The sequence below is a fragment of the Plecotus auritus genome, assembly GCF_963455305.1.
Source record: "Plecotus auritus genome assembly, chromosome: 4".
Taxonomy (NCBI): domain Eukaryota; kingdom Metazoa; phylum Chordata; class Mammalia; order Chiroptera; family Vespertilionidae; genus Plecotus; species Plecotus auritus.
This window is the reverse complement of record NC_137775.1, coordinates 135,428,799-135,452,588: the sequence shown is the minus strand read 5'-3', so window position 1 is coordinate 135,452,588 and position 23,790 is coordinate 135,428,799. Positions and strand designations below refer to the sequence as shown.

Here is a 23,790-nt window from a genome sequence, read left to right as displayed (position 1 = left end):
AATAACATGGCACCCAAATGATTCTCTCTCATCATTGATGTTTCTCTCTCCCTCTCCTTCCTCTCTCTGAAATCAATTAAAAAGAAATATATATATATAAAATAATGTTTCCAATACTGTATTATGAATATGACTTGGAATACTGTATGCCATTAAAATTTTATCATTATTTATTAGTGTATAGGCTAGGCTACTGTGAAGCAATCTTATTGATTACACTAGGCCAGAGATTTTCAACCGGTATGCTGCAAAAATTTTTAAACATGCGATACCTGACTATTTAGTCAGGGGCACTGACCTCTTTGCCCTTAGACTGCCAAATAGAAAAATGACAACAGCCCTGGCCAGTATGACTGGGTTGGTAGAAATGTGGTCCCATACACCAAAGGGTGACAGGTTTGACTCCTGATCTCAGTACATACCCAGGTTGCAGGTTCGAGCCCCCAGTTGGGGCTTATAAGGGGGGCAATCAATTGATGTTTCTCTCTTACATCAATGTCTGTCTCTCCACTATCCCTTCCTCTCTCTAAAAAAAGGCTTTAATAAAAGACTTAAAAAAAAAAAAAAGACAATAGCCAACACAACAATAGCCATCCAGTGTAAATGAATTAAAATTATACCTATTTTTTGACAGATTGTCAAAAAATATATTTTTTGGTGTGCCATGGAATTTCAGTAATTATGTGTGCCATCGGATGACTATTACTGCTTCTCCATTATTTTAGCATGAGTTATTGTTCTATCTGTAAATAAACAAATTTTTCACATTATCTTTTTCATTTTTGTGGTCTAGTGTTAGTTATATGTTAAACATCTATAGTATTTTGTATCATAAAACAGTATTGATGTTGGTACTGAAGATGAAGCAGATGACAAACTTAAGTATCGATAAAAACAGTGTAGTATTATATTTTCATTTCACTTTATTGTAAGAATATTGTATACAATACATATAACATACAAAATCTGTGTTAATCAACTGTTTATGCTATCATGAACAGTTGGAGGAGGAGGAGGAGGAGGAGGAAGGGGAGGGGGAGGGGGAGGACGGAGGAGGAGGGGGAAGGAAGAGGAGGAAGGGGAGGGGGAGGACGGAGGAGGAGGGGAGAGGAAAAGAGGAGGAGGGGGGAGGAGGAGGAGGAGGAGGGAGGAAAAAAGAAATCACAAGCAATAATAGGTAAATATTTTTAATTGGATTACAATGAAAATCTGTGGGATGCAGCTATAGTTGTGCTTAGAAGAAAACATAACATTAAATGGTCTAAAATCAATGACCTAAGCTTCTGCCTTAAGGCTATAACAACAAATTAAACCCAGGTATGATGCAGTTACAAGCAATGGAGACTACTGCAAAAGTGGAAAATACAATCTCATATGAAGGCATTCAATTTCTTAAAAAACGAAATAGAATTTTGGGCCAAACATAATAGAACTTTGTGTGCAGGATATCCGATTTTAACTGTGCTGTGGAGGAAGAGCTGAGGCTCACAAGGTGCTAGCGGACTGTACTGAGGTGGGAAGAGAAAGGAGAATGCTAGAGTTGCATGGATATAAAATGGAGAATAGGGTATCAGAGTAACCAGATATATGCAGAGTGTGTGTGCATGCACACAGACACAAATGACTGCTGTGTATGACTAGCTAGTTCAGTTAATTTTATTTACCAGCTATAAATTTCGTATCAATGGCTCCAAATTCCAAAACCACTAATTTTGATATATAACCCATTAGTATGACATTGACTAATTATACATGTTCTGAGAAGTAGATACTGCCCTGGCCAGTTTTGTTCAGTGGTTAGATTGCCGATCTGGGGGCCAAAAGGTCTTAGGTTCAATTCCAGGTCAAGGGCACGTTACCTTGGTTGCAGGTTCAATCCCTGGCCCTGGTCAGGGCTCGAGCAGGAGACAAACAACCGATACGTCCCTCTCACATCAATGTTTCTCTTCTCTCTCTCTCTCTTTCTCTCTCTACCCCCCCCCTTCTATTCTCTCTAAAAAAATGGAAAAAATATCCTCACTCCTCGAGTGAGGAAATAAAAATATAGATAATAAGGCTCTAAAGACCAACATTAACAATTTAGTTACCTCTGCTTCTCTTTTCTTTGCCCGTGCTTTCTCTACTTCATCCATTACTTTTTGAGATTCTTCCACATTTCCTTCAGCTCCTAGTTGTTCCACCTTAGCCAACAATTTACCAATTTCTTCATTTAACTCATGAACACGTTCTGCCTAAAAGTAACAGAAAAGAAGATCATGAATAAAAAGCAAAGTATCAAAGTTCAAAATATTTCAGAAATACTCAGAAAAGAGTTATTATATGAGGCAATATAATTACAAACAATGCTTTCTGAGCACATCATAAATGCATGAGACATTAGGATGTTTGAGCTTGCCTCCTTCACTTCAGTGAGGTCAGGGATACATCTGATCTCTAAACTATCACTTTGCAACTTTGGCTTTGGCAGTGTATGCCAAGTATAAAATATCATTTCTTCTTGGGATGTCATCCCTTTACCTCACTTGCCTGCCTGGTGAATGTCTATTCACTGAACAAGATCCAATTGCAGTCTATTCTGTGAAGCGTTCTTGATCAATCACTATATTTCACCTCCACTTACACACAAAAGCAGAGAGCCAAATCCTCTTTTGTGTTACCTTTGTATCTTTTATGACAATTACTTTTATATGTATCATACTACATTAAAGATAGCTGTCTATATTTCCCATCTTTGTATTTCCAATGCCCAACAAACAGCATTAGCTCAAATATGAGTTAAAGATATAAACTGGTGCTGGTGAATTCTTTTTGAAGCAAAGATATTACTTTAGGTATCTCGCAAGTCAGTTACTAGGTGTACAATTTTGGTCATATTATTTCACCTGAATCTACTTCCTCATCTTAGTAGGGATTTAATATCTCACAAAGCTATGAGAAATAAGAAAACGTGCCTTGCACATACATTGCGCAGCACATTACTGATTTTTAGTCTAACTGCGTGACAACCCTTCTCCCTTAGTCCATGTCTTTTCACTGGGATTAACTTTTTCCTTGGGATTTGATATGTCTCCTCCTCCTCCTCAGCACCACCATCATCCTAGTTCATTCCTTTTCTTTTAATGGCACTTACATAGTCTATTTTTTGGCCATAAGTAAGTATTTATCCTATGTGGTCAATTATATTAGCAAAGAAGGTTCTAATTTGATATGGATATCTGGTCGCAATAAAATAAGACTTCTCAAATAATCTTTCCTTCTCAAATTTCCTTCAATCCAAGATATTCGCCCCTCGAAGAAATTCCCAACTCTATTATCATTACCTCTTTAACAAAGTGGTATTTTTCTTTAAATATCTGTCATAGAATGATTGCATTAATGCCCCAAACTCTTCATCCTTCCCTGTACCCTTGCCCTTTGCTATTTTACCGAGTATCATTATATTCTGAATCTGATCTTGACCACATAATTAACTGGCTTTGGTTAACAAGACGGTAGCAAACATGACACAAGGAATGGCTTGAAAAGTGCTTATTCAAGAATGAGCTTGATGCTTTTGTATCTCAACTCTCACCTGAGAAATTAGTTCAGTAACCTCCAGCTGACTGGAAGCCAAGGAAGGGAGAGAGCCCCGCTAAGACAGGAATAAAGTTCAGCCTAAATCAGTAGTCAATGAGCTAAATAAATACTGTTTCCAGTCCCTGAATTTTTTTTTAAATATATTTTATTGATTTTTTTCCAGAGAGGAAGGGAGAGGGATAGAGAGTTAGAAACATCGATGAGAGAGAAATATCAATCAGCTGCCTCCTGCACACCTCCTACTGGGGATGTGCCCACAACCAAGGTACATGCCCTTGACTGGAATCGAACCTGGGACCTTTCAGTCCGCAGGCCAATGCTCTATCCACTGAGCCAAACCGGTTAGGGCGTCCCTGAATTTTGAGGTAGTTTATTAAACTGCATTTTGGTAGTGATGGATAACCAATACAGCTTGGGGTCTAGCCAGCAATTGTAGATCCCTTTCAACCATGAGAGAGTACTTTAGTATATCCATCTTTATAATCCTCATCTTCAGAGAACTTTTCAGAAAAAGTTGGTTGAAAGTAACCTTTTCACATATAAAGGGAATACATTTCCCTTTGTACATACATATCTAAGCACTATAGTATTTAATGCTGTCATGTAAATCCTACCTGGATAACTATCTCATTCTGCATTTTCATAAAATATACCACACTACATGGAATGGTACAGAATGTTATATAGTAGTAACTCATCAAACCAACAAAATGCAATATATGGACCTTTTCTGAATTCTGAGTATACCACACCGATTATATAGGGGAAAGAAACACACTGTATTAAGTAATTTTTAAATATTGTTAATTTCATGGATATGACTCTGTGGTTATATTTTAGAAGTGAATTATGACATCTAGAAGTTGCTTATTTATATAATAAAAGCCTAGGTGACCATTACGGTGAAACGACCAGAACGACTGGTCGCTATGATGTGCACCGACCACCAGGGGGCAGATGCTCAATGCAGGAGCTGCCCCCTGGTGGTCAGTGAGCTCCCACAGGGGGAGCGCTGCTCACCCAGAAGCCAGGCTCACAGCTGGTGAGCGCAGTGGCGGTGGCGGGAGCCTCTCCTGCCTCCACAACAGCACTAAGGAGCAGGTGGGCAGTAAAGAGCAAGGGGTCCCGGAGTGCGAGAGGTATGTCTGACTGCCGGCTTAGTGGGGAACAGGCCTAATCCAGAAGGCGGACATCCCCCAAGGGGTCCTGGATTGTGAGAGGGTGCAGGCCTGGCTGAGGGATCCCCTAGTGCATGAATTTTGTGCACTGGGCCTCTAGTATAATAATGAAACAACAGAAAACTGACAGCTTTGAATCCATTAGGATTCGTTGTATTTTTCTCTACTTTTGTGTGTAAGTTCACAGCAAAATATTTTTTAAAAATAGTGAGTTGCCCTGGTAGATGTAGCTCAGTTGGTTGAGGCTTGTACTGTGCACCAAAGGTTACCAGTTCGATTCCAGGTCAAGGCACATACCCAGGTTTCTGGTTTGATCCCCAGTTGGAGTGCATGCAGAAGGCAGCCGACTGATGTTTCTCACATCAATGTTTTTCTCTCCCCGCATCTTCCCCTCTCTCAAAAACCATCTTCCCCTCTCTCAAAAACCAATAAAAACGTATTTTTTTTAAAAAAGCGGTAAGTAGACAAAACTCAACATTTAAAAAAACGAGCATTCTTGCCCTAGCCCAGGGGTGGGCAAACTTTTTGACTCAAGGGCCACAATGGGTTCTTAAACTGGACCGGAGAGCCGGAACAAAAGCATGGATGGAGTGTTTGTGTGAACTAATATAAATTCAAAGTAAAGAAACGGAGGGGAGAGCAAGAGAACCCTCCGCTCTTTCAGCTCTGCAGGTCGGATAGAACAGCCGAACGGGCCGCATCCAGCCCGCGGGCCGTAGTTTGCCCGTGGCTGCCCTAGCCTGTGTGGCTCAGCTGGTTGATTGTTGTCCCATGCACCAAAAGGAGACCGTTTCAATTCCCGGTTAGGGCACATGCCCAGGTTGCAGGTTCAACAGGAGGCAACAGATTGATGTATCTCTCTTACATTGACATTTCTCTCCCTCTCCTTTCCCCTCTTTAAAATCAATAAAAACATCCTATATAATAAAAGAGTAATGTGCAAATTATCCATCACTCTGCTACACCAACAAGCCATGCCCACCAGCCAATCAGAAGCAAATATGCAAATAAACCCAACCAAGTTGGCTACGGCCACAGAGAACAGGAGGGAGGCTTGGGTTTCCCCAGCAATGGAGGAAGCCAAGCTTTCTGCCTGCCCTTGCCGGCCTAGGCCTCCACTCAAGGCTACAAAGTTTCAATGATAGAAGATACATAAAACCAAACAGAAATGGTGGCAGCCAGGGAGCTGGAAAGAGCAGGAGGCTAGGGTTGCCCCCGGTGATGGAGGAAGCCAAGCTTTCCGCACACCCTGGCCGTCCCAGGCCTCCACTTAAGGCTACAAAGTTTCAATTATAGAAGATACATAAATCCCAAAAAAATGGCTGCCGCCACAGAGCTAGCAGAATGCTTGGCTCCGCTCCAGGCTACAAAGTTTCAATTGTAGAAGATAAATAAACCCCAGATACCAGGGCCTCCGCTTAGGTCACCAGGGGGCGTGGCCGGCCTGCAAACCACCACAGGCCCCTCGCCCAGGCCACCCCATGCCCCAAGGGAACCCCCACCCTGATCCGGGACACCCTTCAGGGCAAACCAGCTGGCCCCCACCCGTGCACCAGGCCTCTATCCTATCTAATAAGAGTAATATGCAGATTGACCATCACTCGAACACACAAGATGGCTGCCCCCATGTGTTCAAAGATCCTGCCCCCATGTGGACACAAGATGGCCACCACAGATGGCCAGCAAGGGAGGGCAGTTGGGAGGGACCAGGCCTGCAAGGGAGGGCAGTTAGGGGTGACCAAGCCGGCAGAGTAGGGAAGTTGGGGGCGAGCAGGCCTGCAGGGAAAGGCAGTTGGGAGGGACCCAGGCCTGCAGGGGAGAGCAGTTGGGGGTGACCAGGCCAGCAGAGGAGGGCAGTTGGGAGGGACCAGGTCTGCAAGGGAGGGCAGCTGGGGACAATCAAGCCTGCAAAGGAGAGCAGTTGGGGGTGACCAGGCCTGCAGGGGAGGGCAGTTAGGGGTGACCAGGCCTGCAGGGGAGGGCAGTTAGGGGCAAACAGGCCGACAGGGGAGCAGTTAGGCATCGATCAGGCTGGCAGGGGAGTGGTTAGGGGGTGATCAGGCTAGCAGGCAGAAGCAGTTAGGGGGAATCAGGAAGGCAGGCAGGCGAGCAGTTGGGAGCCAGCAGTCCTGGATTGTGAGAGGGATGTCTGACTGCCCGTTTAGTCATCAAGTGGACATCCCTCAAGTGGTCCCAGATTGGAGAGGGTGCAGGCTGGGCTGAGGGACACCCCCCTCCCCCGTGCACGAATTTCGTGCACCGGGCCTCTAGTATTTATAAAAAAGAATGAACATTCCATTTGGAAAATGGGCGTAAGACATACAGACATTCACTGAAAAGAATATACAGATGGAAAATAAGCACATGAAAATAATGTACAAAGTCATTAGTCATTAGAGAAATGCAAACTGAAACCACAATGAGATGTAGTAACACACCTTTCAGAATGGATAAAACAGTGACATCATCAAAATGCTGGCACAAATGTGAAGAAAGTGGATCACTAACACATTGCTGGTAGGAATGTAAAATGGTACAGCCACTCTAGAAAAAAAATTTGGTACTTGCTTCCAAAACTAAAAATAGCCTTACCTAGCAATTGCAGTCTTGGTTATTTATCCCAGAGAAATAAAAACTTATGGCCACACAAAAATCTGTACATGAATGTTTACTGCAGCTTTATTGATATTAGCCAGTAAGTGGAAACAACCCAAATGTCCCCTTCAATATTTGAGTGTTTAAACTGCAATATATCCATACCATGGGATACTACTCAGAAATAAAAAGGAATGAACTGATAAAACAACTTGTATGAATCTCAAGTTGTGTTGAGTATAAAAAGCTAATCTTAAGAGGATACGTACTGCATGATTCCATTTATGTGATACTGATGAAATAATCCTATATAATAAAAGGCTAATATGCAAATAGACGGAACAGTGGAACAACCAAACAATCAGTCACTATGACATGCACTCAACCAGGGGGCGTGCGCGGAACATGCGGGTGTTGGCAGCAGGCGTCAGAGTGTGAAACATGGTGGGTGCTGGCCGCAGCGGGATGGTGGAGGTGAGCGGGGGCGCCAGTCACTGTCACTGAAAATTCTTTGCTCCCAAACACCACGGTCTCGCCCAGTGCTCGCTCCTGCTGCCAGCGCTGCCCCCACTCACACCCACTGACGGTGTCGGCCCTGCTCGCACCTGCTGCTGGCTCCGGCCCCAATTGCTCCGCGCCTTCAGCGGGTGCAAGCGGGGCTGGCGCTGTCAGCAGTGGCAGCAGCGGTGGAAGGAGCAGGGCTGCCAGCAGACAGGAGACCGGGGGCCGCAGCGGAAGGAGCCGGAGTGGGCGTGGAGGATGAGCCAAGACCCACCCACCCGTGTCCACCACAGCCTCGTGGCCCACAGTTCCTTTCAAGGTACACGAGTTCATGCACAGGGCCCCTGGTATAATTATAAAGACAGAAAATAAGTTAGTGGTTGCCAGGGGTTAGGGGAAAGGGCGGTGCATGCGGCTATAAAGGGTTAACGTGAGGGAGCCTTGTGATGATAATGTTACAATTAATGTAATTATTATAGTATTTATCCAATTTGCACATGTGATAAAACTGCGTAGAGCTACACACACAAAACAAGTAAATGCATGCATAACTGGTGAAATCTGAATAAAATACAAGGACTGGACCAATATTAATTTATTGCCTTTGACATTGTACTGGTTGTGTAAGATATCTTAACATAAGGGAAAGCTAGAGGAAGAATACATAGAATTTCCCATTTGTCTTTGCAAGCTTCTGTGAATGTAATTTTTCAAAATAAAAAATTAAAAGATGAAACTACATTCTGTACTATTGAAAAAATTGACGCCCTAGCCCAAGGGTGGGCAAACTTTTTGACTCGAGGGCCACAATGGGTTCTTAAACTGGACCAGAGGGCTGGAACAAAAGCATGGAGTGTTTGTGTAAACTAATATAAATTCAAAGTAAAGGAGCGGAGGGGAGAGCAAGAGAACTGGATAGAACAACCGGATCTGGCCCTCGGGCCGTAGTTTGCCCAAGGCTGCCCTAGCCCGTTTGGCTTAGTGGATAGAGCATCAGCCTGCAGACTGAAGGGTCCCAGGTTTGATTCCAGCTAAGGGCACATGCCCGGGTTGCGGGCTTGATCCCCAGTGGGGGGCATGCAGGAGGCAGCCGATTGATGATTCTTTCTAATCACTGATGTTTCTATCTTTCCCTCTCCCTTCCTTTCTGAAATCAATAAAGAAATACATTAAAAAAAAAAAAAAAAGATAAGATTAAAATTGTTACCTTTGCTGCCACTTCAGCACTAATCTCTTCTTGAGTTTCTGCTAATCTTTTCTTGGCCACTTCTGTTCTTCTATCACAATCGGCAATAAATGACTGCAGATGATCCATAGCCTACATAGTTCAATTAAAAGACAATTATTTCCAGAAAAATCAACTTTCTTCAGAAATATCTTTACTCAAAAATTACACTTTTAAATCAATAAAACATATCCGTGGGTGAGCAATTTTAAAGAAAGTGATCAAGAATCTCACTTCCTTTCCAGCTGACAGCTGTGGCTAATATTTCCATTTATTTACATATATGTATGTATGTGTATGTATAATTTAAAATATAAGTGTTTTATTTAAAAATATAAATTTACTCAGCACGTATCAAATTCTAAAAATAGTTAACCCAAAAATTTACTGAAAGTGAAAAGCAGGAAAGAAACCAGAAGAAAATGATAGAGAACTCATCACCTCAGAATAGGGAAGGCCTTCCTAATTAATCCAATAGAGATTTAAAAAAGATTAATTAGATAACTAAAAATATTCTACAAGGCCCATAACTACCAAAAGAAAAACAGGGGGGAAAAATGCAAAGTATTATCTGAGGGAAAGATTGATTTTCATAATATGTCAAGTTAGTACAAATCAACTAAAAATAAATGTTAACATCAAAGATTAACCAATAGCAAAAAAAAAAATTGTAAACTGACAGTTCACTAAAAAGGAAATATAAACAGATCTTAAATATATGAAATATGTTCAAACTCACTCATAAGAGAAATGCAGGTTAAAACTACACTTATATTACACATTTCATCTATCAAAGTTGCAAATAAACCTTGAAAACACACTATGTGGCCAGATGGGAAGTAGATAATCTCATATATTATTGGTGGGAGTATAAATTGATTAATTCTAAGGAAGAGCAACTTTGCAAAATTACTCTCTGACTCAGTTATTCTATTTCTAGAAACTTACTCTATACACTTGATAAGTAAAAATACATTATCATACTATAATAGAAAAAAGACTGAAAATAACCTAATTTTTCACACCCTTACATCTAGATGATAGAAAATTTCTGCTGTATTTTATGCCGTGTGTATAAATTATAACCCAATTACTATAAGGTGTTTGTTTCCCCCAAATGTTCCAGCCATGTATTAAATTGCATTTACATAGATGGTTTTTATTTCCATTATTCCATTAACAGAAATTCTTGGAAATTCAGAAGTAAATGGGGGGGGGGGCAGGCGGGGGGCGCCCTACTTTACTGCTTTATCTCCCAAACCAAATAAAATGCCAATCTCCTCACTTACAAAAGGTAGCATAAGATTTATGCTTATCAGTATGTTTTATGTAATGCTGATTGGTATATTTTATGTAAATATAAAAAAAGTTTCCCTATTTTAATACAATTCTCATGTTTGTTTTAAAAAAGTGCTCACATATACTAAAACTGGAACCATACAGAGATTGGCATGACTCCTGGTTCAAGGATGACACACAAATCATGAAGTGTTCCCTATTTTTAAAAAAGAAAAAATATGTAAAAAACACACACAATATAGTCAGATTTTGAGCTATTCAGAGTTCTAAATGGTATCTCCTGTAATAATCCTTGTTTTACATTAAAAAACAACATTGTCCTTAATACTCTCCCTCTCTGTGTATATTTACAGGTACAAAAATATGAATATTGCTCAGACAATATGAATATGGCTCAGTGGTTGAGCATTGACCTATTAAGAGGAGGTCTTGGTTTGATTCTGGTCAGGGAACATGCCTGGATTGCAGGCTCAATCCCCAGTGTGGGGAATGCAGGAGGCAGCCAATCAATGATTCTCTCTCACCACTGATGTATCTGTCTCCCTCTCCCTCTTCTTTCCTCTCTAAAATCAATAACAATTTTAAAAAATAATAAACAATATGATGAATATAAAAATCCATCAGATTAAAAAGCCTTACATGCACTAGAAATTGGTTTGTATTTGTTTAAATTGATACCTTCCTTAATTATTACTACTTTATTGAGAAAAATATGCTTAATTTTCAGAAGAATATAGGGTGTACTAAAAAAATGTTTATACACACTTTGAATAATAATAAAGGCAGGGTTTATTAAAATACATTTCATTTTTGCCCTAGCTGGTTTGGCTCAGTGGTTGGAGCATCAACCCATGGACTGAAAGGGTCCCAGGTATGATTCTGATAAAGGCTCAATCCCCAGTGAAAATCAATGGAAAAATTTCCTCGGGTGAGGATTAACAACAACAACAAAATTAAATAAACAAACGAACAGCCTGGCCAGTGTGGCTCAGTAGTTAAGAGTCAACCTATGAACCAAGAGGTCACGGTTCAATTCCCGTTCGGGGAGCATGCCTGGGTTACAGGCTTGATCCCCAATGTGGGACCTGCGGGGAGGCAGCCAATCAATGATTCTCTCTCATCATTGATGTTTCTCTCTCTCTCTCTCTCTCCCTCTCCCTTTCTCTCTGAAATCAATAAAAATATATTAACAAAAATAAATAAATAAACATTTCATTTTCAAAACTGAGCTATAAGCTGTGTGCATACACATTTTTTGAGACATCCTGTATATAAATTATATTACTTTACATATTTTCTTAAAATATCCAATTTCATCTTATATTTTCTAAAACTGTTAGTCAGGAAGTAGTACATGATCTCACTTCATTTTAGTACTACCCTTCATATAACCACAAAGAAGATAATTTGCTAAGAGCCTTTCCCTATTAAGAGAAAAATCCATATTCAAAATGTTATATTGTGACAGATAATGCAACTCATTAAAATAAAAACACATACATCAAGCTCAAAGAAAAAATCTTGTTCTTTGGATGCAATTTCATAATCCGCTCTTAAAGCCAGGTCATGGACTTTCAAACATTCTCCAAGATCCATTCTCTAAGAAGGAAAAAAAAGGGACACATTAAACAGAAAACACATTTTTTCAAAAATTCATTAATAACCACAGTACTCCATAGAATACATGTTAAGTCATACATATGCCTCTTTGTTTATGGACTTTCTAATTACAAAATTTCATAAACAAGTATTAAACTTGGCGCCAACAAAAAAAAAAAAAAAAAAAAGGACATCAATTCTATCTACCGATAAGTGAGAACAGTGATCATTTTTGTACTTAAGAACAGACTGACAAGGAAAAGCCTGTCTGAATCTGAACAAAGCTGGAGAAAATAAGCTCCAAGCAACAACATGGATATGTTTATAACAAAGAATATCAATTTTCTATATTATGTCACGTTCAAAAAGACAGTGAATTCACTGTATTAAGATTCACAAACACTGATGGACCAGATAAAATTTAAAAACTATGAAATCCTATAGCTAGCTATATCTAAGAAGACAAATTTTCAAATAACTAGGTATGAGCAGAAAATTAGACAAATTAAAAAACTTCTCAAAAGTAAGGGTTACAATGTGGCATCGCTGAGATAAATTAACTTATAGGGTATAGTCCAAACAACGTGACAAATCTTACTAAAGGTTGGTTTTAAAAGCAAACCCTCTCTCCTCCAAAAGACACATTTTGTGTGTTAACACATTTCAAAAGGGATATAAATAAACCAACAAAACGTCTCAAAATCAAGCCATACCAAAAAGCAAAAGTAAAGAAATAATTAGCTGGCCCTAGCCGGTTTGGCTCAGTGGATAGAGCATCGGCCTGCAACTGAAGGATCCCGGGTTCAATTCTGGCCAAGGGCACATGCCCAGGTTGCGGGCTCGATCCCCAGTAGGGGGCATACAGGGGGCGGCCGATCAATGATTCTCTCAAAATGTTTCTCTCTCTCTCCCCCTTCCTCTCTGAAATCAATGAAGATATATTTAAAAAAAGAAAGAATTAGCTGGAGAAGAATCATGATGTTAAGAACTTTTCAGTATGAAATAGAAACGAATTTTATTATGGCCCCAAAGGACTCTACAGAGTCATATTTTAACTCTCTCAATGTAAGAAAACATTTAAGCTTCTCATGACTTACTGAGCTACCAGATAAATGAGAGATTCAAATACAGTTTAGACAACCATTTTTCTAGGATATTGAGGAAAGAATTCAACCATCAGGTAGCTTATTCTTCCAACTCTTGAGATTTTTATGACTATATAAAAAAAGAGTTTCTCTGTAGAACTATATTATTTCAGTTCTTAATTACTTGAAGGAACAAATGTGAAAAATTAAGTAAACAATGTCCTCAAAGCTATCCTTTGGGAAATTATAAGGAAAATTCAACAAATTAAAAAAGTCATTACAAGAATGGCTCTAAAGTATCACTGTGTTGCTGAGGATGTGGTGTTTTTCCAGGCCTCATTCATTATTCTATGGGCTATAACAAACCAAGGGGTTTTCCAGTAACAGTAAATAGCAACTGAAACTTTCTGTAGATGTATGGAAATTTAAGGCTGCTTATTAAGCAATATTTATGGAGAAAAGGCTGTTGAAAAAAGTTTAATACTCTTTTTAAAATGCAGGAAAATAAGACAGGAATGAAAGAAGTTAATGGCCAAAGAATGTTATTAACCTCTTGGCTACAAGGGCCAACTGGTTTCTTAATGCCTTAACATTAATCACTCCAACAACTTCTTTTGCATCTGCATGTATTTCCACAGCTATAGTTGCTCAGGAGGGGCTATACTTATTTCATAAAAGCTTATTAAGCGGTCACCATTGGAAATGCTTTTGATCCAGTGCAGTGATTCTTAACCTGGACCCAGGGACCTTTAAAACAATACTGACGAAAGCTTCTGAAGAGAGGCCCAAGCCTGGTATGGAGGAATACTTAATATATGTTGAATGAACCAATCTGGGAAAAGAGGGCAGAAAAGAACATTTGGCGCAGGGGGCCCTGGGCTTAACAATCAAGAGTGGTCAGGATGCATCCCAGGACAAAACTGATCTGAGCTTTGGAAGGTCTTCTCATCTTGGGTTATCTCCTTTGCTTGTACTACTTTCCTTCTTAAGTGTTTCTAGCTCCTCAGCTTTTCACTTTCCTGGGCCATGAGCAGCTGCAACTTTACAGTCTAACCTGGCTCACCATAGTGGATTTTGGAGCCAAAGCCCTATAAGGGCCTAGCTATAATAAAGATTTGGGGGGTTGGGGAGGATTACAATAGCCCGTGCTTATTTTATGGAACTAACAGGACAAAAGAGCAAAGCAGATTTTCAAAATTCTAGATACTAATCGTTTATTTCCACCTGTCCATACCATCATGACTAAGCATCTACTGTGGCACTGTGCCATGTACATCAGGAGTATCCTATATAATAAAAGCCTAATATGCTAAGTGTCAGGTCAGCCATTCAAAGCGTAATATGCTAATGCTATGCTAAGGCCGCTCAACCGCTTGCTATGATGTGCACTGACCACCAGGGGGCAGTCAGTCAAACAGTTGACCAGTCGCTACAATGTGCACTGACCACCAGGGGGCCAGATGCTCCCACCAGGTTAGCTTGCTGCTGGGGTCCGGCCAATTGGGACTGAGCAAGATGGGCCGGACACGCCCTGGAACCCTCCTGCTATCCCTCCCCAGCTAGCCAACCTCCTGCATCCCTCTCTGGCCCCCATTGTGCACTGGTGGAGTCCCTTGGCCTGGCCTGCGCCCTCTCGCAATCTGGGACCCCTCGGAGGATGTTGCAGAGCCAATTTCAGCCCGACAGCAGAATGACCAGTCACTATGACGTGCACTGACCACCAGGGGGCACTCAATGCAGGAGCTGCCCCTGGTGGTCAGTGTGCTCCCACAGGGAAAGAGCCACTCAGCAGCAGTGGCGGGAGCCTCTCCCACCTCCACAGCAGTCCGACATCCCCCGAGGGCTCCCGGACTGCCAGAGGACGCAGGCTGGGCTAAGGGACACCCAACACTCCTCCCCCCGAGTGCACGAAATTTCATGCACTGGGCCTCTAGTTTACAATAAAAAACATCAAGCCAAATAAAATCCAACAATTACCTGCCATTGTAAAAGTGAGTGAAGGGAATGTACGCCTATGTTAATGCTCTCCATGACCCTAATCGTCTAATTAAAAAGCCAGCAGGGCCCAGCTGGTTGAGCGTCACTTGTGAACCAGAAGGTCATAATTCAATTCCCAGTCAGGGCACATGCCTGGGCTGTGGGCTCCATCCCCAGTAGGGCGCATGCAGGAAAACAGTCAATCAATGATTCTCTCTCATCACTAATGTTTCTATCTCTCTCTCCCTCTGCCTTCCTCTCTGAAATCAATATAGATATAATTCTTTTTAAAGGCCACCTGGGAGGGACCCATGATAGAACCACAGCATGACTAACTGGACCTCTCCAATGCCAAATCAATCCTGACTTAATCACTGATGTACAACAGTGCTTTGAATACTAAGTGTATAGATGTTTGTTGCTACTTCTTTTCTGAAATAAGTGAGCTTCAAACTGAATAAAATGTTTATTTTCACTTAAAATGACTTTACTTGTGATAAAAGCCACATGAAGAGTTTTGTATTTTTAAACTTAAGTAATTCACTTAATAATTAAGTTCTTTCTATAAGTTTATTCTTGGTATTTTAATTGACAAATTCTTAGACTGCAAAATGGAAAAAAAAAAAGCTTTTAATTGGGCAGATTCCTTTGTTTGTACTACTTTCCTTCTTAAGCATTTCCAGCTACTCCTCTCTTATTCTTAAGTGCTCCTCTCCTCCAGGAATTAGGCTACTTGGGCTTTTCACTCTCCTGGGCCATGAGCACCTACAGCTTTACAATGTAGCATGGCCCACCATAGATTTTGGGGCCGAAGCCCTAAAAGGGCCTAGCTATAATAAAGATTTGGCGGTTAAGGGTGAGCTACAATAGCCCATGCTATTGTATTTTGTCTTCCTCATCCTAAATCCATTTCCTGAAGTCCTGACCAAATAGCTATACCTGGTACTGATAACTCGTAACCTTATGGCATTTTATACTGTTTTACTGTTTAACAAAGTTGATTCTGTTAAGTGTTTTTTAAAAAATATATGTATTTTTTTATTGATTTCAGAGAGGAAGGGAGAGAGAAAGAGACAGAAACATCAATGAGACTGCCTTTTGCACACCCCACACTGGGGATCGACTCTTAACCAGGGCATGTGCCCTGACCAGGAATTGAATGGTGACCTGATTCATAGGTCGACTCTCAACCACTGAGCCATGCCGGCCAGGCTGTTAAGTGCTTTTTAATTATATTCTTTTAAAATTCCAAAAGTGGCCGAAACCGGTTTGGCTCAGTGGATAGAGCGTCGGCCTGCGGACTGAAGGGTCCCGGGTTCAATTCCGGTCAGGGGCATGTACCTTGGTTGCGGGCACATCCCCAGTGGGGGGTGTGCAGGAGGCAGCTGATCGATGTTTCTCTCTCATCGATGTTTCTAGCTCTCTATCCCTCTCCCTTCCTCTCTGTAAAATATCAATAAAATATATTAAAAAAAAAAAAATTCCAAAAGTGAATGTTATCTCCCCAAATGGACTCTAAGCTTCCTGAGAACAATGGTTTATGTCTCTTCTTTTTCCATTCTACATAAAAGACCAGATTCTGCACAACCCATGATTATTAAATAAACTTGATGATTTGATAAAGGAATTGTACTTCTAAGAACTAGAGGAAACAATAAAATAAGTACATATAGATAAACAAACACTAAGATTTAACAATAGTGTTTTTGATCTAAAAAGTTAAAAACATTTTAAAATCCCAGCAACAGCGGTATGATTAACTAAATTAAGGAATAGCCATATGACACATGATATAGCCATTAGAAAAGTGTTCTTGATGCTAAGTGGAAAAAACATGGCAAAGAAAGACAATAAAATGCCATTTTTGTAAATTTAGACAGACAATGCTGTAAGGTTGGCTTGTATAAACCTTTTAATAGTTGTTAAATTAAATGCAATGAGCATATATTATTCTTACAATCAGAAAGCCAATAACGATACTTTAATTTTGGAAGAAAATATTGAGTTAACGGGGAAATTATACTCAACAACAACAAAAAAGTGTACTGCCAAGTGTAAACTAATGACAGTATATGTCAATGATTATACCGGTGATAGAAACCAGACATAGTAACAGCTCTAAGTATTTGCAAATATTCTTGCTTTGTTATGTTAGTACATTTGCTTGGTTCTATAAGCTAAATCCTAAAAGGGAATTATAAAATAGTGTGAGACTAATTCCTGTATCAATGAATTTATATTCTCAATGTAAAAATGACATTAAAGTTGCAAATGTACACAAAAACATACAAAGATTTCATTGCCACTGTACAGCAAAAACAAATGCAAAAAAATATTGACATATTAATAGTCATTGGCTCAGTGGTTAAACGTCGATCTATGAACCAGGAGATCACAGTTCGATTTCCCAGTCAGGGCATATGCCCGATCCCCAGTGTGGGGCATGCAGGAGGCAGTCAATCAATGATTCTTCCTCATGATTGACGTTTCTCTCTCTCTCCCTCATCCTTCCTCTCTGAAATCAATAAAAATATTAAAAAAGAAAGAGAAACCATCAATAAAACAAAAAGGCAACCAACAGAATGGGAAAAGATATTTGTAAGTGATACCTCCCAGAGGGAGCTAATATCCAAAATATATAAAGAACCCAACAACAAAAAAACAAACAATGCAATTAAAAAATGGTCTAAGATGCTGAAACCAGTTTGGCTCAGTGGATAGAGCGTCGGCCTGCGGACTGAAGGGTCCCGGGTTCAATTCCGGTCAAGGGCATGTACATTGGTTGCGGGCACATCCCCCGTGGGAGGTGTGCAGGAGGCAACTGGTCGATGTTTCTCTCTCATCGATGTTTCTAGCTCTCTATCCCTCTCCCTTCCTCTCTGTACAAAATCAATAAAATATATTTTTAAAAAAAATGGTCCAAGAACTTGAATAATTTTCCAAAGAGGACATAGAGATGGTCAACCGATACATTAAAAGATCTTCAACGTAACTTGTTATAAGGAAAATACAAACCAAAACCACACTGAGACCCCACCTAACACCTGTTAGAATGGTTATTCCATATAATAAAAGGCTAATATGCAAATTGTCCCATCGGGAGTTCAGCTGCTCGCTATAACGTGTGCTGACCACCAGGGAGCGGCACAAAGGCAGCCAGAGGAAGGAAGGCCCCAGCCAGCAGCTGGGGGAAGGAAGACCCCAATAGGCCCTGATCACAGGCCAGGCCTAGGGAACCTACCTGTGCATAAATTTCGTGCACTGGACCTCTAGTTATCAATCAGAAATAACAAGTGTTAGGATCTGGGGGAAAAAAGGACCCCTCATAGACTGCTGGTAGGAATGTAAATTTGTACAGCCACTATGGGAAATACAGAGATGCCTCAAAAAGTTAAGAAGAGAGCTACCAAATGACCCAGCAATCTCTCTTTGGGTATCTATCTAAATAATTTGGAAACATTTATTTGTAAATATACATGTATCCCTATGTTTACTGCAGCATTATTTACAGTGGCCAAGACATGGAAACGACCTAAGTGTCCTTCAACTGATTATTGAATAAAAAAAATTTGGTACATATATACAACGAAATACTATTCAGCTATGAATGACAAAATACTGCCATTTGAGACAACATGGATGGATCTTGAGAGTATTATGCTAAGTGAAATAAGTCAGATGAAAAAGAACCTTTACTTCTTATCACTTTAACTCTGAGAAATTCACTTAATCTCCTTGAACACCTCTTTTCTCAAGTAATTCACTTTCTCCCTTCCTCATATTTATAAAATTTTTTTTCCAGCCAGGTTCAATGCTTGCTTCAAAACCCAGTCCAAGAACAAGAAGAAAAAAAAAACTTAGTATAATATAGGAAAAGTCTTGAAATAACAAAACCTGGGTATGTTTATGCCACTATTGCCTTAAAATAAAACTCTTCTGCTTTTTATTAATATTTTTTAAAACAGCAGGAAACCACACGCGCTGTTGGTAGAATGCAGATCGGTACAGCCACTGTGAAAAACAGTATAGAGTTTCCTCAAATAATGAAAAATGGAACTGCTTTATGACCCAGCAATTTCACTTCTGGGAATACATCTGAAGAAACCCAAAACACTAATTGGAAAGAATATATGCACCCTTATATTCACTGCAGCGTTATTTACAATAGCCAAGATTTAGAAGCAGCCCAAGTACCCATCAGTAGATGAGTGGATAAAAGAACTGTGGTAAGTTTATAGAATGGAGTACTACTCAGCTATAAAAAAAGGAAATCTTACTTTTGCAACAGCATGGATAGACCAACCTAGAGAGTATTATGCTAAGTGAAATAAGCCATTCAGAGAAAGACAAGTACTATATGATTTCACTTATACGTGGAATCTACTGAACAAAGTAAACTAAGAAACAAAATAGGAAAAATAAGTAATACAGCAGGAAATACTTTTTGTCATTCATTTCAAGCCCTAGATATGCAAAGATCCTATATAATAAAAGACTAATATGCAAATAGGCCTAAAGGTGGGCCAACCAAACAACCGGTCACTATGACATGCACTGACCACCAGGGGGCGCACGCAGAACATGGCAGGCATCAGCAGCAGGCGACAAGAGTGTGAAACATGGCGGGCATTGGCCACGGCGGGAGGGTGTAGCAGGTGAGCGAGGGTGCCAGACCAAGGCAGGGCACCGGTCACTGTCATTGGAGCAAGCCTCTGGTGGTTACTGAAAATTCTTTGCTCCCATGCGCCACAGTCCCACCTGGCACTTGCACCTGCTGCTGGCATAGAAGCCACCACTCACACCTGCTGCCGGCACCAGTCCCAATCGCTCAGAGCCATCAGCAGGTGAATTTCAGGTGCTACACTGCTGTAGGCTCAGGCAATTTTGTGCAGTAAACCATGCAGGTTTTAAATCTATAGAGGAGAAAAGGTATTCCAGGAAGAGGTAAAGGGGTAGGCAAAAATGAGAAACACGCTGGGGAAGAAAAGAAGTGAGATAACAAGGAATACACCAGTCTGGTTGAAAGAGAGGACCAAATGATTTATTCATTAAAGGAGAGGTAGAGTGGGCTACGGGTTTTAGATTTTTGATCATGTATGTACAATTCTAAACCTCAAAAAATTTCTGTGTGGTAGCAACATATGGTAAGTTCATTCCAACTCAGGAATGACTTCTTTTCTTCACATTTAAATCTCTTTAAATATCATTTTACCAAGTTTTCTCCAACTACCCTGCCAAAGTAGCTACTAGCCCACTATCCCAAACAATCTAAATTACCCAGCTATGCTTTGTCATAACTAAAACCATTATACTTTCTCACACTTGGTTGTCACACTCTCTCCTACCACTAAAGCAGAAACCTGTGTCCATCTTTTTATCCCCAGCATAACACATGGGACAGATTAGGTCCTGGAGAAGTACTTAAGTGAGTGAATAAATGAATGAATGTTGATAGCACCAATCAGCAACACTCCCAGAGATGAAAAAATAAATCACTTCTTGAAGAGCAATTTTTTATTAATTTTTACTGTGAATTCTCTTTACTTTCTCCATCCAACCCTCATTAAGCTGACATCTCATGCTCACTCTTTTCTATTTCTTCCTCTTAATTCCGGTACTACTTAAATTTCATTATCCTATATACTATTAAACTAATATCATAAAGAAGGAAGAACAAAAAAACTATCTAAATTTGGAAAATTTACAAATTACATTAACCAAGTACATCAATATATATATATATATACCTATATTTTTTATGTGACAGACCTAAAAAAAGTCTATGGGATGATATAATTCAACGTGCTCTGTTCTATATAGGTCAAAGTAAAACACCAAATGTTTTTAAAAGATCCCCTAACAAGTAAGAATCATCAAACTAGAGAGATTGTACAAGGACATTTGGTCTTGCCACCTGCACATCAGGGTAGAACTTATCACATTAAAAAATATATATTTCCGCTGAAACCGGTTTGGCTCAGTGGATAGAGCGTCGGCCTGCGGACTGAAAGGTCCCGGGTTCGATTCCGGTCAATGGCATGTACCTTGGTTGCGGGCACATCCCCAGTGGGAGGTGTGCAGGAGGCAGCTGATCAATGTTTCTCTCTCATCGATGTTTCTAGCTCTCTATCCCTCTCCCTTCCTCTCTGTGAAATATCAATAAAATATTTAAAATATATATATATATATATATACATACATATATATATATATATATATATATATATATATATATATTTCCACCCCTGGCTGGCACTGCTCAGTGGTTAGAGCGCAGGCCTGTGCACCAAAGGGCATGTACACCTGGGTTGCAGGTTCAATCTCTCTCTCTCTCTCTCTCTCTCTCCCCCCCCCACCCTCCCTCCCTCTCCCTTCCTCTCTGAAAATAAAATTTTAAAAAAGGAAGAAGAAAAACACACAAATGCTAGCAAGAATGTCAGAATGATAGAAAAAAAAGGTTATTTCTCAAGAGCATATGTCCCCCAAGCTGAACAGTTCAGGGCATTAATGTATCAATTTGTCAACAATGCTCCAAACTATTCAAAACTTGGCTTTTCAAGTTTAACAGTAGTTTTAATTATTCATCACTGGGAAGCTTTTAATATGACTCTGATTTTCTTGGCACCAAATGTGATTTTTTAAAAGATATGTTTTTTTGACTTCAGAGAGGAAGGGAAAGGGAGAGACAGAAACATCAGTGAAGAGAGAATGATTGATCAGCTGCTTCCTGCATGCCCCCTACTGGGGACAGAGCCCACAACCCGGGCACGTGCCCTTGACTGGAATTGAACCTGGAACCCTTTGGTCCGCAGTCCAATGCTCTACCCACTGAGCCAAACCGGCTAGGGTCCAGATATAATTTTGGTGTATGCTGTCTCTAAAAATGCTTGTTAAAATACATATTTTTGAGATCAACCAAAGGACTTATATGCATGCATATAAGCCTAATCAATGAACACAGACAACAGGGGGGTGGGGGCATGAATGGGAGGTGGGAGGTAATGGGGGAATAAGGACACATATGTAATACCTTAATCAATAAAGAAATTAAAAATAAAAAACAAAAAATAAAAATAAAAAATAAAGAAATACATATTTTTGTAATAGACTGAGAAGAATAAAATAACAAAATTGCTTAATATAAGAACATAATACACTTCAAAAGCCAAATCTTATAAAACCTGTGTTAACTGGCATTTTGCAAATTGGGAAACTCTAAAAATTGACTATGACATAAATAAATATAAAAAGAAACAAACATGTTAGTTATCTGGGCCAATGCTTAAAATACTTGTTAAAAAATACCAAAGTAGCCCTGGTCAGTGTGGCTCAGCTAGTTGGGAGTTTTATCCCGTAAACCAAAAGGTCCTGGGTTCGGTTCCCAGTTAGGGTACATACCTAGGTTGCATGTACTGGAGGCAACCTGTCAATGTTTCCCTTGCACAGTGATGTTTCTCTCTCTCTCTGTTCCTTCCTCTCTCTCTAAAATCAATAAACATTTCCTTAGGTGAGGAGGAAGGAAGGAGGGAGGGAGGGAAGGAGGGAGGGAAAAGGAAAGAAGGAAGGGGAGGGGAAGGGAAGGGGAGGGAAGAGGGGAGGGGAGGGGGAGGGGAGGGGGAGGGGAGGGGGAGGGGAGGGGGAGGGGGAGGGGAGGGGAGGGGGAGGGAAGAACGAAGGAAAGAACGAAGGAAGGAAGGAAGGAAGGAAGGAAGGAAGGAAGGAAGGAAACTATTTCTGAGCAAGAGATAGTTTAAAACAGTGGTCGCCAACCTTTTGGACCTCACGGACCACCAGTGGTCCGCAGAACACCGGTTGGTGACCACTGGTTTAAAACATCTACAGACCGCCCTGACTGGTTTTGCTCAGTGGATAGAGCGTCAGCCTGCAGACTCAGGGGTCCCAGGTTCGATTCCAATCAAGGGCATGTACCTTGATTGCGGGCACATCCCCAGTAGGGGGTGTGCAAGAGGCAGCTGATGGATGTTTCTAACTCTCTCTCCCTCTCCCTTCCTCTCTGTAAAAAAAATCAATAAAATATATTTAAAATAAATAAATAAATAAATAAATAAATCTACAGACTAATTTTTCACATCTGCTTATGAAACTACTGCTGTCATATTTTGATAAGCAACTCAATAAAACAAAGATACTCTCCAACTCCTTATCTGTTAAAAGGTAACACACTTCCCACTAATAATTTATCAATTGTTTAAACTCAAAGTTATTTTTTGAAACAGATTTATTGAGCATTCTACTTTTGGGTGGATCAATTATTCATTCAACACAATGGAGGGACACTTCTAGATGCTGGGGACATAGCACTGAACAAAACAATGTCCCTGCCCTTATAATGAAACTTACATTCTAGTGGCTGGTTGAGAAAATTTTGTGCAGGTTTACTTCTTATCACTTATTCTGCTTCTCCATACTTTCATGGCTCTTTTACATATGTACTATGAAAGAGACTTCAGTAGTTTTAAAGTTCAGGTTTGTATGCACCCAAGTAACTGATTTTAGATCAGGCCTTAAAAGAAAGTTAGAGAAGCAATAAAGGAGTTTCAATTAGTAAAAATTGCACTTCAGATAAAACCCACAACCTACTGGGGCACCATAAAATCAACTCAGTCAGAATTTTTTGACAATTAACTCCCATCCAATCACTTCAAAAAGCCTAATAAAATTTTATCCCTGTCCTTGACTATTTCTCAATATCAGTTCTCTAAATTTAAATTCTATTTTTGAGACTTTATTTAGA

General features: G+C 40.2%; 1 protein-coding gene across 11 annotated transcripts in view; it reads right to left on the bottom strand.

Moving 5' to 3' along the window:
• LOC308246914 (putative RNA-binding protein Luc7-like 2) overlaps positions 1-23,790 on the bottom strand; it is a 64,984-nt gene that overhangs the window by 16,889 nt on the left and 24,305 nt on the right. For 9 of the 11 annotated variants that reach the window (XM_080665260.1, XM_080665268.1, XM_080665264.1 and 6 more), the window contains 3 exons: positions 11,875-11,973; positions 9,058-9,168; positions 2,088-2,231 (listed from right to left, as the gene is read on the bottom strand). In XM_080665260.1, the coding sequence (XP_080521386.1) occupies positions 2,088-2,231; positions 9,058-9,168; positions 11,875-11,973 (354 nt within the window). Of the gene's footprint in view, positions 1-2,087; positions 2,232-9,057; positions 9,169-11,874; positions 11,974-23,396; positions 23,560-23,790 lie in introns of those variants that run through there. The other 2 variants (XM_080665270.1, XM_080665262.1) reach the window with 1 other exon arrangement.